Genomic DNA, 16,831 nt, shown 5'->3' on the forward strand with positions numbered 1-16,831 from the left:
GTAGACTGAGAACAGAATTATTGCTATTAGTCCTTGTACTAATACGCATTTAGACCGTCCAGATAGTTGTTACAAATATCAGACTCTTACACTACGTTCAGACTGCAACCTGAAACGACCCATATCCGATTTGTTGTGAAATCCGATTTTTTTGCTAGGCCGTTCACATTACCAATTATATGAGACTTGTATGCGATCTCCAATATGAACGGAAAACGACCCAAAAGTGTCCCGCATGCGCAAATTGACACGTAATAAGCACATCTACGTAATACGTAAACAAAAAAAAAAGCGCACTCTTCAAGTTTGCAAGTAAAGCATGGAGATGAGGCGAGACCTGGCGATGTGGTTTTTGTGGCGGCGGCGACGGAACTCACACAATAATCTGATTAATGTGGGCAGCAGACTAATGAGACCGAAGGTGTCAAATTACTGGAAATTTCCAGAACAAGCTTATCTTGTAATACAGGATGGTTTAAGTTATAAATCAGTTATAGAAACTGTTTTATTTAATCAGGCTAACAGATCAACATCCAGGTCCCTACCAAATCCACCATTAGCTTGATCAATTCTATAAAAGTCTATTTAAATTCTGAAAACTGTACAAATGTTGTTGTTTTCCACCAAAGAGGTGGGATTAGCCAACGCAGAATAGTGACGTTTGTCTCTTGTTGATGACGTGTAGGTCGCATGAATGCGACCTGTCCGGTCAGACTGCAGTCGCATGTGAAAATATCAGATATGCATCGGAATTAAGACCACATATCCAAGCGGCCTGGGTCGCATGTGAAAAAAATCGGATCTGTGTCGTTCAGATTGTCAATAACAAATTGGATACAGGTCGCATATGGGCAAAAAAATCGGATATGGGTCGTTTCAGGGTGCAGTCTGAACGTAGTCTTAGTCAGTTTCAGATGCGTGCTATTTACTATCGATATTTATTTATTTATAAGTTTCAAACAAATCGATAGTAATTTCCATGGCTGCCACAACCCCAGGTCGTGCTATAGGATTATAGGAAAATTATCAGCAAAATTACGATTACCACATCGAAGTTGATTATTTTCCCTTAACAGTATGTCCTGAAGTGTTTTATTCCTCTTATGCCGCATCACTTTATCACTTATTCCAGTGCTTTACTTTATTCAAGAGTGACGCATCATACTTTGTCGATGAAACAAGTTCGTTCCTGTTCTCACTCGCGTTACAGCAGCCACGCCTTTTCTCATTCTTGATGTTAATAGGAAACAAATCGTCAGCCTGTGATGTTAGAGAAACAGCAAAGCGTAAACTCCCCCGTCCTGTGACAGAAAATCTGTGATAAAGGTTTCTGATTAATTTTTAGCGACCAAACCTGTATATTTATTATAGTAAGCGGGGCGAGGTATTGTAATCAGCGCGGTTTGTGTGTCTGTCTGTTAACAATCTAGCGTCTAGACAGTTGCACCGATTGACTTCTAAATTTTCAGGGTAGGTGGGCAATGGTCCGTAGATTACCTGATTAAATTTTGGGGGTAATCGGGTCAAGGTCACCAGAAAGGTCAACCTTTCGATCAAAATAACATTTTCCATTATAACTCGAAAATGGTGGCTGATAGACAGATCTTTACTATTACGAGCATATAGGAACTCTCATATGGCCTTTTGTTTGGCACCATGATCTTTGACCTTGAGTGACCTTGAAAGGTCAAACTGAAGATCATGGGTTTTCAAAGGTCTGTAACTTTAAAATGGTTCATGATAGCCAGACGTTTACCATTATCAACATATAAGAAGTCCTATATGGGCTTTCAGTTGCTGCCATGACCTTTGACCTTGAATGACTTTGAAATGTCAAACTCAAGGTCATGGATTTTCATAGGACTATAATCTGACAGCTGATGATTGAAAAATATTACCATTATCAACATAGAGGTATAAAATAAGTGCTGCCGGGCGAGGTTTGTTTTGCCTGGCGACACTTGTTTTATTGAGTGTAATAGATTAGAAATTAAAGCTTCAATTTGATGAAAATTGGAGAATATTGAAATTTTCTCACACACACACAAAAAAAAACACGCCCAAAGGCCCTTCCTAACATTTTTCCCCCCCTTTGGGCAAAAAATTCAGCCTTATCCAATTTGCACCATGCATTAGGGAGGTGAAGACTAATGCAAGAGTGCACTCGTTTTCATCCGATCATGCTCCAGAGCTGAGATCTGAGTGCTTAAATATGTTGAAATCATATATGAAGTATGATATTTTTGTCATGTCGCTCTTCCCTCGGATACAGCACAGATGATCAGACCTCTTCAAACAGATCGAAAGCATGGTTTTACTTAACGTAGTATTAGCTGAATGAACGCGAGCTGGCCTAGTGATTAACGTATCTGCCTCTCGACCGGGAGATCGCGAGTTCTACTCGCGGTCGGGTCATACCGTACCAAAGACCATCATAAAAATGGTACCTATTGCCATCTGACAAGGCACGCTGCAATACAGATGCGAGTAGGGAAGTCAAACTCTCGCGGTTACCAGAGGACCCGCCCCCCACTGTAACCCTGGCTGTACAGGCAAGAAGCCGAGGGCTATGGAAACGGAGATTGGTTAGTCCTGGGACAGGAGACTGCCTGGGAAGACTAGATCCTGGCGTTGATTAGCTGAATGCAAAAGTTTCATGCTTTCTGGGTGGAAAAACATGGGGAAGGATTCTCTTTCACAATTTAACGAATTAAACATAGAATTCCACAATGTGTGAAAAGGTAGGTGATTGGAGAATATTTATATTGTGTTTGAATGTCACAGTCACAAAACATTTAATACGCCACAACAAAGAGTTTTTCAGACATTTGCTAAATCAGTGTATATATAAATAAACTAGAACACTCGGAGAGTGCAGATCTCCGCCAAGGACAAGAGCCGACTCTACTATGATCTGCAAATTTGCGACCGCAACCACTTTACACAGCATGTTGGAATATATTTCCAAAACTATGGGAATTATGTGCCGACATGCATATCCCAGAAGATTCCTGATAACCTATGGATATGGATTCATCGTATTTGTACATTGGCTATTAGGGTGCATCAGCTGCCCTCACTTTCATAAAATCTGATGCATTTTTGTTTGGGTGTTCCTTTTCACCAATAAAGACATCCTGTAAAATTTTTGACCATATTCAAAAGTCTAATGGTGGCACCATGAGGTTCATTTTTTGCCAAAAAACGCTTATTTTATGTTTTCGCGTAAGGTTTGAATCACAATGTTGGACTCCATTTATTGATTTCTTGTGAGCCAGAGATCATGTTAAGAACCTTTGCAAGGGATTGAGAAGCATTAATGTGATTCATAATACATTTGTATTGTTTAAAAGTAGTTGAACAATGATTCAATGAACAGCTAAAACTCAAACTATGCTTGATAATATATTTAGAATATGGACTAAAAATGTGTATCTAAGATATTTGGTATACTCTATAAGGTGCCATCATGTTTCATGAAAAGTGATCGAAATTTTGTCATAAAAGTCATAAAATAGCAGCTTTTTCCATAACTTTGAGCTCCTGGTGCCACCATTAAACTTTTGAATTTTGTCAAAATATTTCACCCAGTGTGTTTTCTTACCAAAAGGAACATAAAAACAAAAATGCATCATGATCGGAGGAACTTTTCATTTTTAGGGGGCAACTGATGCACCCTATTGGCTATGTTTTGTCTTTATTAAACTTTACTGTCACCTACTGGATTTTAAGATGTATGGCATTATTGACTGCAGACTTCCATCAAGGCCAAATGCCACATCTTGCAACCTTAGCGAAGGAGAAACTAAATTCGTGGAGCCGCCCCGTGACTCAGATCCACTCCAAAATTTAATGGGTTCTTCCTTGGTCCATGCTACACCCTTCTACCAAGTTTCATGAAAATTGGGTGGGCAGGTTTTACACACTGAAAACATGACCTCCTTGGCAGAGGTAATCAGAAGTATATGTAAATGATGTAGCTCTTCAAAAAGGGCACTAAAATGTAGGTAAAATGCCTCAAATAGAGCTAGTGAAGTAAGTGGTTTAATTTTCCTTTTGTTTACCCCTCTTGCTCAGGTGAATCCTAAGGACCTGGAGGCCAAGTATGCCTACATCCAGGTGACGCACGTGACCCCCTATCTCGAAGAGAAGGAGCTCGAGGAGAGATGCACCGACTTCGAGAGGAACCACAACATCCGCCGATTTGTCTTTGAGACGCCGTTCACCGAGTGTGGCAAGAGGCACGGGGGCGTAGACGAGCAGTGCAAGCGCAGAACCGTCCTCACCAGTGAGTCGACTGTTCTTCAGTATTCAGGATCCTTTGGGTTCTGAACTAATTCCAGGCCAGCTAGAACAACATAATGGACCATTTATCAGAGATGTTCTGGAAAAACACACTTAGTATATGATTGAAGGTTGAGCAGGGACTGGGTGAGTTTGGTAACAAATAAGCAATGGGCGATATCACAACCAATCAGATATCGCTCACTTTTTCTTGTGAAACGATATCAAAATACCAAAAAATGGTGATGAATTTGTTCAGTAAACGTATTCATCTGCAGTAAGTGCTTAGTCTTGGTCAGGGTCTGGGTGGAGCTGTGTCCTTTCCCAGGAACACCCAGTGCTCCAAGGATTACACCTTGGATGGGTGGTGGCATCTGTTAGTCTTGCTAGATCATTGATCTGCCCCTGGAGAGTTGTTTCAATGGGTATTGTTACAGCAGCGGCTGTCGTGACTATATAGAGGACTGCGTCACGGCCGCAACAACCGCACTTGAAGGCGCTCTCTTCCTGTGTTGCTCTGGTGCTGCTGTTCTGGCGAATTTGCTTCTCTTTAGCAGCTAACCTCAGCTCAGCTTCTCTTGTCCTCAGGGTTTATTCCCAAAGCCTTTCCCATGAGTGAGTATGGCTGCAAGGCAGCAGAGGTTTGAAATCAAGGTTTCCTTCCTCTTAGATGGATTGCCTTCCCAGGTTTATGAGATCCATCTAGTCAAAGGACTAGTTTTACGGTGCCAGGACCTGCCTTTGCCCCTTCTCTTGTCAGTAGAAACGGTTCTGCTGGGCTTAGAGGCCAAGCCACACGAGAAGGCCAGGAGTTGGATTTGGTTGTTAGAGGCTATTTGAGGAGCATTTCAGGGCTCGACATTAGCACTTGCCCGATGGCCCGGCGGTGTTTTTTACGTCTTTTGGGCCACTAAATTTGGCCAAACAGTGGCCCGGGTGGGCGAGTACGTTTTCGATACAAATTAACCAATTTTATTACTCATATTTTACCCAGAATTGTGAAGAAATTGTTCGTAAAATGCACCTTTTCAATACGAGGTCCGCCATCTTTGTTTTCGTCACGCTCCGCTCCGCGGCAGGAGTGTGTTGTCTTCGTGCATCTTCGGAGATGTTCGGCGCTGTTCGGAAGCGTCATTTTGGCGGGAAAATAGCATCTTGTAGACGAAGACGGTTGCGGCAAGGAGACCATCAGAACGGTGAAATTCAAATAGAAATATGTTCAAACTCCACGCTCCCCAACCTGGCCAAAGGCCAGGTAAACAGTTTAAATACGATCGTGCATAAATTAACTATCGGGTGTTAACGAACGCCTTCATTTTGAACTCGGCAGCCAATCAGAGCGCGCGATGTCACGCTCGGTTTACAACTCGCCAAATCGTAAAACAGCATTTCAACACACGCGCTTTAGCTTCAGATGGTGTAAAATCGTTCAGACTTTGTATATTAATATCAAAATTTCAGGATACACTGCCAAGAAATATGGCTACATGTGTATCAACTTTTAGTGATTAAAGAATGAAGTATAAATGTTGGTTGCTATGACCGAAATAGAAGAACAGATAAAATAATGTGGTAAATTAGATCTGATCCCATATATTATATTATTCAAATATCCAAAGGTGATGAAATCTATCAAAATAGCCAAACTAGGTCTACATTAGTTCATTACAACAAAAATAATAACTATTCTGACCCTCTCTGGTACCGTACAACCAGACCATCCTAAACCCAGTATACCCCCAGTTGCTAGGGTATCTGCTGTTGCCATCGCAACGGTTTATGCAAATGAGCTGAATTTGCAAAAATGTACTACTAGTTCCCCAAAGGGCATATCCTGAAAATTTGGTGTTTATATCTTGTCTTATTAAAAAAAAACATTTCACCCCTTTTTGGCTCACCTGAGCATACCTGTTAATTAGCTAATTAACAGGTTATTAGGGTTATAAATCACCCCCGAGCAGGTAAGGCTTTGCAAAAATCTCACTAGATTATTCCCCAAAGTCCACCCTTTCAGGAAATGTATGGTTTGTCAGTGATTCTTATGATATTTTATTAATTAAGAAATAAAACTTCTTCATGGGCAATAAAAATGCGCATTTAAATCCAGCACGATAAGGGTTAGTATGCCACCCTCACCTTTCATCCAGACTTGGGACTGGCCTGTGTGTGTCTTGTGGCTATTATATAAAGGTGTATTTAAAAAGTTAATTGTACCTCTATTTCTATTAGAATATCTACAGTGGTGAGAATTCAATATCTACAATGTTGAGAATATATGAGCCAAAGTTGAAACCATGACAAAAAAGGGAAATATGTCTCCATCACACAGGGTGGGTTACAGGCAAAGCTTATTCTATAAACAAGTGAGTTGCATGGTGAGGCAAAACTTAGCTTATTCTAAAACTTATACAAACAATTGTTAATGTAAAACAGTAATCAACAGCATGTGTTAAACGAACAGAGAACAAGAACAAAGGAAATTTTTAAATGTAACTAAGAAATTGATAGAACAAGAAATGCAAACAATAAAATATCAATGTGAACAAACAATAAAGATATAATAATGTTAGCAAAATATGAATAATCTTATTTTCATTAATTTCACCTTAAAATGCACCAGAATGCACGAATATGAAATGAAAAATCAAAATTTTCCAGGGGAGGGCCCCCGGACCCCCCTCTTTGTGCAAGCACTTGCGGTGCTTGCAGCGGCTGCCTGTGGCAGCCGTGGTTCGGGTACCGCATGCATTCGGGCCACCGCATTTTCCATTTGGGCCAGTAACTTTTCAATTCCACTGGCCCAATGGGCCACCAGTGGTAAATGCTTAATGTCTAGGCCTGCATTTTTTTAAGCAGTGGGGGAAGCCATGGCCTAATGGTTAGATGGAGCCAAGAGGTCACTGGTTTAATTCCCTGGACCAGCAGGACTGGCTGAAGTGCCCTTTAGCAAGGCACCTAACCGCCAACTGCTCCAGAAAGAGTGGTGGCGTACCTTGTGTCTGATTTGCCAAAGAAAAAATTATGATGTGATTATCAGTTCAGGTGGTGCCTGGTCAAACTCCTAAGCAGTGGGAGCTTGTCCTCAGCACCACCCCTACCCCTTTTCCACCAAATCAGTTCCAGGGCTGGTTCGGGGCTGGTGCTGGTTCACAACTCGTTCAACTTGCGAGCCAGCTGAGAACCAGTTTGCTTTTCCATAGCTCACGGTGCTAAGGGAAGCCACATCATTACGTCGCTGTATATGTCAGCTACGTCGCTACGTTTGCATAAACCTTGGCGCGAATATCAAAGCAAAAACAACACGGAAGAAGCAGCAGCAGCAACAACAATAATAATAATGGATGACTTCGCGTTTGTACAGCTGCGGCTTCTCGTCGCTTAAAAATGGCGATCTTTCGCGGTCTTGTTATTGTTGTTGGTCTTAACAACTCCGCCCCCCCGCTGACGTAAGCGGTTCTTTCCTCTGGCCCAGCAGAGAGTTGGTGCTAGCCTGGAACCGGTTTTTCTGGCCCCAGAGCCAGTTCTTTGTCAGTGGAAACAGAAAACCCGGTTCCAAACTAAGCACTGGCCCCAAACCAGCCCTGGAACTGCTTTGGTGGAAAAGGGGCACCCTTGGCTTGACAACCTCGAACCTCCTCGGATGGGATACACCCATTCACACACTCATACACACCAAAAGGCTGTTTATTGGTTGAGAAATAAACTTATTCAGGACTTTCTACTCTTGGAGAAGTGATGCCAGACTGTTCACCAATGGCTCTCAGTGTCCCTGAACCTTTGACCAGTTATCACATATGCTGATAACTAATCAACCACTTAGTCTCCAGCTGTAGATGACCTAGCTGAATGCTTATCTTCATCTGATTAGGATACGATGATTGTGTGAATAGACATGCAGCATAGATGCCAGGGGTTCATACTGCAGTGATCACGTTACCGCCCCAAACTGAAAAACAGTCAGGTATATTGATTAAACCGAGAGATCATCAGTGCGGTCATTATACATAAAAAAAAAGAAAAACTCACGTTTTTAATAAACAGAGCTCATATAAATCAAGCTTCTGAAATTAAGATAAATAAAGAGTAATGATGCAAACACACAGTAATTACCTCCTCATATACAGCACATGGACACGCCTGGAGCTCCAGCTTGAACACAAGTGCTATAGTCCAGTGCAATAAGGAGCACATTGTGTACTTCATATCTTTCAGGCTCACAAGGTCTGTTCATTGGTTTTTTCCTCTCACATCCATTCATCTTTTTGTCAATTTTTCAAGAAGCATTTTCCCTTTATTTAATAATAGATAAATGTATAACAGATTGAGTGGAATAACTGTGTGATTGTATCCACATTTACTGGATTCTGAGAAACAGAACATTTTTATTTTTTGCAAATTCGATAAATAAAAACTTTACAGAAAACGTCCGACAATCATTTCCACTTAGAATGTAAACAAACCGGTGAAATGACAGGAGTGATTTGTGAAAAATGCGATAATAATCCTCGAAAAATAAAAAAGATACATTCTTACCATCAAATACTTTTTATTCCATATTTTGTTGCTTTTTTTATTTTTTGGGGTTTTATTTTCAAGTAGAGTTTTTATTTCGTCCTCGGTTCAGCAACACGCTCTGCCGTTTTGGTTTTCTCTACTCACAGTATGAGATGATGTCCTAGTGGTCGAGTAGCCTATCAGAGCGCGCGATTGCTCAAATTCCAGTGAATGTGGACAGAATAATGACTAATGCTACAATAAAAAAATTAAAAAAAAAAAGCAAGGCCACTTTGATAGTTCAGATGTAAGTGGCGCGGATTTATTGCAGACTTTTTATCTTTTCCTGATTGTCATTACACAGATATGAGTATTTGTATCGAATGTATGTACAGCATTAAAACTTTTTTTAATTTAAAAACTGACGGTCTCTCTCTCCTTTCTACCCTTTGTATCTCTCTCTTCTGTCTCTCTCATCCTCTTTCATGTCTCATTATTATCTGCGCTCTCTCTCTCTCTCTCTCTCTCTCCTTCTTTCTCCCCTTTGTATCTCTCTCCTTTCTTCGGTCTCTTTCATCCTCCTTTATCTCTCTCTCTCTCTCCCCTTTCTGTTTCTCTGTCTTCTCCTTTTATCTCTATTTCACCTTCTCTTTCTCTCTTTCCTTTCTTCTGTCTCTCTCCTCCTTTGTCTCACTATCATCCACCGTCTCTCTCCTTCTTTCTACCCTTTGTATCTCTCTCCTTTCTTTGGTCCCTCTCATCCTCCTTTATGTTCTATCTCTCTTTCTTCCCTTTCTGTTTCTCTGTCTTCTCCTTTTGTCTCTATTTCACCTCCTCTCTCTCTTTCTCCCCTTTGTATCTCTCTCCTTTCTTCGGTCTCTCTCATCCTCCTTTATGTCTCTCTCTCTCTCTCCTTTGTATCTCTCTCATCCTCCTTTATCTCTCTCCTTTGTCTCACTATCATCCACTGTCTCTCTCCCTTCTTCTGTCTCTCTCATCCTCCTTTTTTTCACTATCATTCTGTCTCTCTCTCTCCTTCTCTCTCGCTCCCCTTTGTTTTCTGTCTTCTCCTTTTGTCTCTATTTCATCTCTCTCTGTCTCTCTGTCTTCTCCTTTTGTCTCTATTTCATCTCTCTCTGTCTCTCTGTCTTCTCCTTTTGTCTCTATTTCACCTCCTCTCTTTCTCCCCTTTGTATCTCTCTCCTTTCTTCGGCCTCTGTCATCCTCCTTTATCTCTCTCTCTCTCTCTCTCTCTCTCTCTCTCTGTCTTCTCCTTTTGTCTCTATTTCACCTCCTCTCTTTCTCCCCTTTGTATCTCTCTCCTTTCTTCGGTCTCTCTCATCCTCCTTTATGTCTCTCTCTCTCTCTCCTTTGTATCTCTCTCATCCTCCTTTATCTCTCTCCTTTGTCTCACTATCATCCACTGTCTCTCTCCCTTCTTCTGTCTCTCTCATCCTCCTTTTTTTCACTATCATTCTGTCTCTCTCTCCTTCTCTCTCGCTCCCCTTTGTTTTCTGTCTTCTCCTTTTGTCTCTATTTCATCTCTCTCTGTCTCTCTGTCTTCTCCTTTTGTCTCTATTTCATCTCTCTCTGTCTCTCTGTCTTCTCCTTTTGTCTCTATTTCACCTCCTCTCTTTCTCCCCTTTGTATCTCTCTCCTTTCTTCGGCCTCTGTCATCCTCCTTTATCTCTCTCTCTCTCTCTCTCTCTCTCTCTCTGTCTTCTCCTTTTGTCTCTATTTCACCTCCTCTCTTTCTCCCCTTTGTATCTCTCTCCTTTCTTCGGTCTCTCTCATCCTCCTTTATGTCTCTCTCTCTCTCTCTCTCTCTCTCCCCTTTCTGTTTCTGTCTTCTCCTTTTGTCTCTATTTCACCTTCTCTCTCTCTCTCTCTCTCTCTCTCTCTCTCTCTCTCTCTCTCAGCCACTCAGTGTTTCCCGTATGTGAAGAAGCGTATTGCAGTGATGTATCAGCACCACACAGATCTCAGTCCTATAGAAGTGGCCATCGATGAGATGAGTGCTAAAGTGACGGAGCTGAAAGGTCTGTGTGCAGCCGCTGAGGTGGACATGATCCGTCTGCAACTCAAACTGCAGGGCAGCATCAGTGTCCAGGTGTGTGTGGGTCACACACACACACACACACACACACACACACACACACACACACACACACACACACACACACACACCTATAATCAATCAGTGAACATAAATACAGTGTTGTTTTTCTCGTTAGGTAAACGCAGGACCGCTTGCTTATGCGAGAGCGTTCCTCGACGACGCCTGCGCTAAAAAATACCCCGACAACAAAGTCAAACAGCTTAAAGAGGTCTTCAGGTGCATGTCTCTGTCTGTTTTCTGTTTCTTATTCACATCTTTACGACTCTGTCTGAAGACGCCTGGTGTCAGACGGCGTTTCTATGTGCATAAACCTAATCCTGTCTGAATAGGGGTGTGTGTGTGTGTGTGTGTGTGTAGGCAGTTTGTGGAGGCGTGCGGCCAGGCTCTGAGTGTGAATGAGAGACTGATAAAGGAGGATCAGCAGGAGTATCATGATGAAATGAAGGCCAGCTACAGAGACCTGACCAGAGAGCTGTCACTTATCATGCACGAACAGGTACACACACACACACACACACACACACACAGAGTAAACTTTAGCCCTGTTTGGACAGGGTTATGTTTATAAATCCATTGTTTGTATAATATTGTCATAATAATCACAGTAGATTAATAAGAGTAGAATTAATACACATGGGATAGGTAATAAACTGGGATTTAGAGCTTTATGTTCCTGAAACAACAAATAATATTCTGTCCACATTTACCGGATGTGAGCAATCGTGCACTCTGATTGGCTACTCTACTACTAGGATATCAACTCATATGCCATGAGTAGAGAAAAACAAAATGGCGGAGCGTGTTACTGAACCAACCGAGGACGAATTAAAAACTCTACTCAAAAACAAAACCCTGAAAAATACACAAAAAAGCAACAAAATATGGAATGAAAGTATTTGATGGTAAGAGTGCATCATTTTTTCCCCCAGGAATTATTATTATTATTATTATTATTATTATTGCATTTTTCACATTTTGCTCCTGTCATTTTGCCGGTTTGTTTACATTCTAAATGGAAACGATTTTGTCGGATGTTTTGTATCAAGTTTTTATTTATCGAATTTGCAAAAAAAAAAAAAAGCTGTTTCTTGAAATCCAGTGAATGTGGATAGAATAAAAGTTATTCCACACAATCTTGTCGTACACGGATTATAGCGGCTATCAGCTCATATATGACTCAGTTTTGTGGAATAACTTAATTATAACAAGGGCATAATTTAACTTGCTGAGGTTACCTTACGTTTTTAGCTTTACTCGTTTCTCAACCAAAAATATCTCGTATCGAGATTTCGTATCTGATTTATGAGTTTAATCTACACTGTTTGCGAGCTACGTGCCTTCTGCATGTGTTTATCAGTCAGACAGACAGACAGACAGACAGACAGACAGACAGACAGATAGATAGATAGATATTTGCACGAAGTGATCATACTTCATACAAATCTATTTACATGAAACAATCATGGAGGATTACGCCGGTTTGTTTAAATATGCAGCTCCTGAGACTCAGCAGTGCGCCTTGGAACAACTTAAGATAACAATATAGTGGGGAAAAAACAGCGAATATGCATTTATTATTATAATCTGCTGATTAAAGTTTGAGTCATTGGTAATGATGCTAAATTCAGCAGTAATTATCAAGAAAGGATATGATTGATGAAATTAGAGGTCTGTATTAGAAATTCTTCACCTTTCTATCAGATTATCCCAGAGGTTTTTTTTCCCCCAGTCATCTCCGCTCTTTACACTGGATTGTTCAATATCGAGTGTTTCAGTGCTTTAATTCTCACTTTCTTGCTCTTTCTATGCTTACCCGTGCAGATCGGATGGTAACAAACCTTCTTTTTCAAAACATTTTAGATTTTTTTTCCCTCCAGTTTCTAATCTGTCCATCCAATCTCCTCCTTTCTCAGATCTCTGCGCTGGAAATCAGTACAAAGAGCTCGCTCTCAGATTCGCTGCACATCTTTAAGGTCATTAGTGGCAGCCCTGGTGTCTCCGCCCTCCACGGATTACCTGGCTCCGCCTCCTCGTCCTCCTCTGTGTGACCTTTCAAACCTTAAGACAGGAGGTCAGAAAATGTAGCAGGAGGAGAAAAGCTGGGACGATGCAAATGAATCATCGTTATATGGATGTTATATGTTTAGATATCAAAGACAAAGTTTGCCTCACATTATTTAAATTAAATAAAATGCTCAAACCATGAAGCTATTTTTCCCCGTAAAACAAAACGCCAATCAGGTTTTCCAAACGTTTTGAGAAAGCTAATCTTTTACACATCAATAAGGAATATTCAGAAGTGAAATCAGGAAATGATTGACTTCAGCATCGTAGCTCTTTCGTTTCCGCCCAGATCAAATGACAGGCTGCAGCTAGTTTTCAACTACTTGCGTCTACCTGCGATGACAAAATCGCAGGTAGACGCAAGACTGGTTTTGCGTCGATGCACGATGACACAGATAATGGCAGAGGGTCTTTAGTAGAGGCAGGTTGACGCATCGTGATCTGTTCGCATTTCAGCTGCGATTCGCTTCCAATCGGTGCAAATAGCAGGTGGACGCATGTAGAAGGCAGGTCGTAATCCAGAGAGTGGAGGGGAGGAGCCGATGGGAGAAATACAGGAATGGGTAATTAGGGAAAAAACGGAGATTAGAGATCAACTGCCAAACGAGTGCAAAAGGAAAAAAGCATGATAGAGTCCAGAAACGCAGCCCCACAATGGGAAGGAGCTCTCAGTTTAAAGAACAGAGTTCAGAAGTTCAAAAGTTAAAAGTGCTTCTGCGTCAGGAAAGCAACACGTCCCAGTAAAAGATGTCCACAGAAGAGCGAAATACTCCACAGCGTGCAGCAAAGTAACAAAATAATAGAATACAAAAACCGGGGGGGAAAAAAGGGTGAAAAACCATATCCTGAGGAGAAGACAATCCTGCGCCGAATGAATATCCGAGCGGTATAATAAAGAGTCGTGGATGAGCTGATGAGAGACAGGTGTGCTGGCTGCAGCTCAGGGAAAACCAGGGAAAGGGGTGAAAGATCTGGTAAGGACCCAGATGATCCCGGCTAGCTCGTGACCAAATTCAGCTTAAAGGAGAACTGGAGTCATTTTTAAACTTGCTTTATTTCTTAATTAACGTGTTATTAAATTACGTTTTGGGTTTTAGTAACCTTATATCGTGACTCGTATTGGCAACTAATTGCAATTAAATATTATACTTATCGGCCTATTCGGTTTTTAGCCGTGTTGAATTTAGTTCATTTGGTCCACGGCAGGCGTCGCTTATCCGCGCGATCTTCACGAGACTTGTGTGAGACTTCGAAACATGAAGCGTCAGCCAGGTGTCAGTGCCGCCATTTTGAAAACTGTTTTCCAAATGAAATATTGCACAAAAACAAGTTTAAATGACGATTACTGCCTACTTTTTTCAAACTTTCCTGATTGCTATCAAAACAAACAAAACTTCCGGCTTGATTACGTCAGCATTCGAAAGAGGGCGCGTGCGGCTTTTGACAGCTTTGGCAGATGTTGGTCACTTCTTTGATTTCCGCTGTACGTTTTACTTCCGTCCTACGATGTCTCACACAGGTCTCAACGAATCTCGTTTACGGCCATTGCTTTGCCATATGGGCTGGTATATTGCAGAGCATATTTCAAACACTCAGAACTTACTATAGCAGCGACAAAATAGCGATCAAAAATGCATTCCGATATTAAATAAAATGAGATAAATAGAATTTTGATGATAATAAATTTGCCTTCAGTCCTCCTTGAAAAATACTGCGTCTGACCACAATGAAGGATTTGACACAAAACGTCTGCGTTCACCTGAGGTTGGTCGCCACCCGACCGATCACAGGTCGCAGCATGCGTCTTTCTGCCGTCTGACCTGGGCATTCATCACACCACACAGTTTATTATTTTCCTGGAACTGCACACCACCATGTCTCCGTCTCGGTGTCCTTTTTAAAATGTTTTTCAACACAAAACGCAAAGGAAACTTTGCATCTGTGCAATCGTGTGTGTGTGTGTTTGTTTTACTGTGTCTTATTTTATTATTTAATTCGTATATCTCTTGCCAAAGAGACGAGGGAGATGAAATGTGGCGTGTGTTCGTTACGATTTTTAAATCTTTCTTATTCGGTTTTGTATCCGAGTCTGTTTTTGTTGAACACAGTGACACGTGTTTGAATTTGAAGAGTTGTGTAAAATATTTGATGTTTTCTTTTTAATAAAAAAAAGAAATGACTGTACAACAATTGCATATGTGTGTTTCTCTTTGTCTTATTATTACACCCCCGCTCCGAAGGATGTTAGCATAGTTTATTTACCTCTGTCCGTCCGTCCGTATCTCCGTCCATCCAAAACACCATTTTTCTCAGCAACCACAAATCATAGCCACTTGATACTTGGTACCGAGCTTAAGCTTAGGGTTCTATACCGTGTTTACCATTTTCAGGTCTGTCCCACATCAACTTCCTGTTTACCGACTGAATGTATTTAGGTCCGTCTCAGAAACTGCTCTCTCATTTGGGACATTATGGTCAAAAAATCAATTTTCTAATTTTACTATTTTTTTTGCATTTACCGAACACTCAATGTTTCTTTTGCCATGTTTAATAAGAATAAAGATAGTATCTTGCTTTATCTGGCCTCCACTGTGGGAAAATTTTTTTCATTACAATTCAAATGCTTTTGTAAAATTGATTTCCATATAAAATAACTCCATCATGAAGAATTAAAGCCCCTCCTTCACAGATGAGTGAAAATATTGAATAAATTTCCTCTTTTTGATTGCTTGGGTTAAAAATGCCAAGTTATGATGACTGAATTGATTATTCACTTAAATATGAATAATATGATACATTTTGGGTGTTTGATATGGCGAAATAGGACATGATGGAAAAATCAAGAACACACCGGAAAGATGAGAATAACGGCGGTGGTAAAAGAACAGCGACTGTACCGGCTGAAGGTCGCACGGGTCTCTGCTGCGGGACATCACTACCACACCGGACGGAGCACGAGGCGGGGGCGGGGCAAAATAACTGGCCATAGATTCTATCAAAAGTTCGATCTAAATTGACCATGGCTGCAAAATATTGGCCAAAAATACGCAAACACTACGAAATATGAAAGTAAGATGAAAAAGAAACATTCTATTGCCTTATACTGCAAGACTAAAACAAAATAAAACTGTCAAAACTCGCCTTTTCAGTGATAATGTCCGAACAGATCACCCGCGTAACAGAAAGACCACAAATGGAAGCACGATCAACTTCTAACTGTTGGAGTGGAAAATTCCATTCTACACATGCAAATTGTTAATGTGTGTCCTTCCCCGCACACAAATAACACGCTACGGTAAAAAATAGACCACGACTCATTTTATAGCTCAGAAATTCATACAAGACCAGCTACCATCGTAACATATTCTGTAAGAAACATATTCTATACCTAACTTTCAGCTTTCATTTTAAAAAACAAAATCGCAGATTTATAACTAAATTTTTATACGGCGTAGTGATTTTAAGTTACTGCTTTTGGTGAGGTTGTGACCTCAACGCTGAGGCTTTCTGTTTAGATCAAAACACACGATCGTATTGGTTTTGGGTCTGCGGAAAATGGAGTTACAACGGTGATAAAATATTTTGCACGATGTTTTATTACGGTTATGATTATTCTGTGAGCGCACCAATCCTTAGGTGTAAAGTTACAACTTAAAATACAATTAGTGATAACTGTAGACTTTTCAGTGGACTATGACCTTTTTAAGGGAATGCGATGTAGTCGACCATTTATCATGTCCCAGATCAAGCCACCATTTTCCACAAATTTGCAGAATTTTTGCCAAATTCTGAATAGAGTATTCACATCAAAGATTTAGTTTTGTATTATTTCTTTCATCATTTTATTTCAAATTAAAACCAACATCACCA

The 16,831-nt window shown here is 40.8% G+C and overlaps 1 protein-coding gene across 1 annotated transcript in view; it reads left to right on the forward strand.

Moving 5' to 3' along the window:
• Positions 1-15,151, forward strand: part of dock9b (dedicator of cytokinesis 9b) — a 91,386-nt gene extending 76,235 nt beyond the window's left edge. The window contains exons 49-53 of the mRNA XM_060918658.1: positions 4,078-4,288; positions 10,698-10,888; positions 11,013-11,113; positions 11,255-11,393; positions 12,811-15,151. Of these exons, the coding sequence (XP_060774641.1) occupies positions 4,078-4,288; positions 10,698-10,888; positions 11,013-11,113; positions 11,255-11,393; positions 12,811-12,945 (777 nt within the window). The 3' untranslated portion in view covers positions 12,946-15,151. The remainder of the gene's footprint in view (positions 1-4,077; positions 4,289-10,697; positions 10,889-11,012; positions 11,114-11,254; positions 11,394-12,810) is intronic.
• Positions 15,152-16,831: the final 1,680 nt, after the last annotated feature.

This window comes from Neoarius graeffei, chromosome 4, assembly GCF_027579695.1.
Source record: "Neoarius graeffei isolate fNeoGra1 chromosome 4, fNeoGra1.pri, whole genome shotgun sequence".
NCBI classification, from domain to species: Eukaryota; Metazoa; Chordata; class Actinopteri; order Siluriformes; family Ariidae; genus Neoarius; species Neoarius graeffei.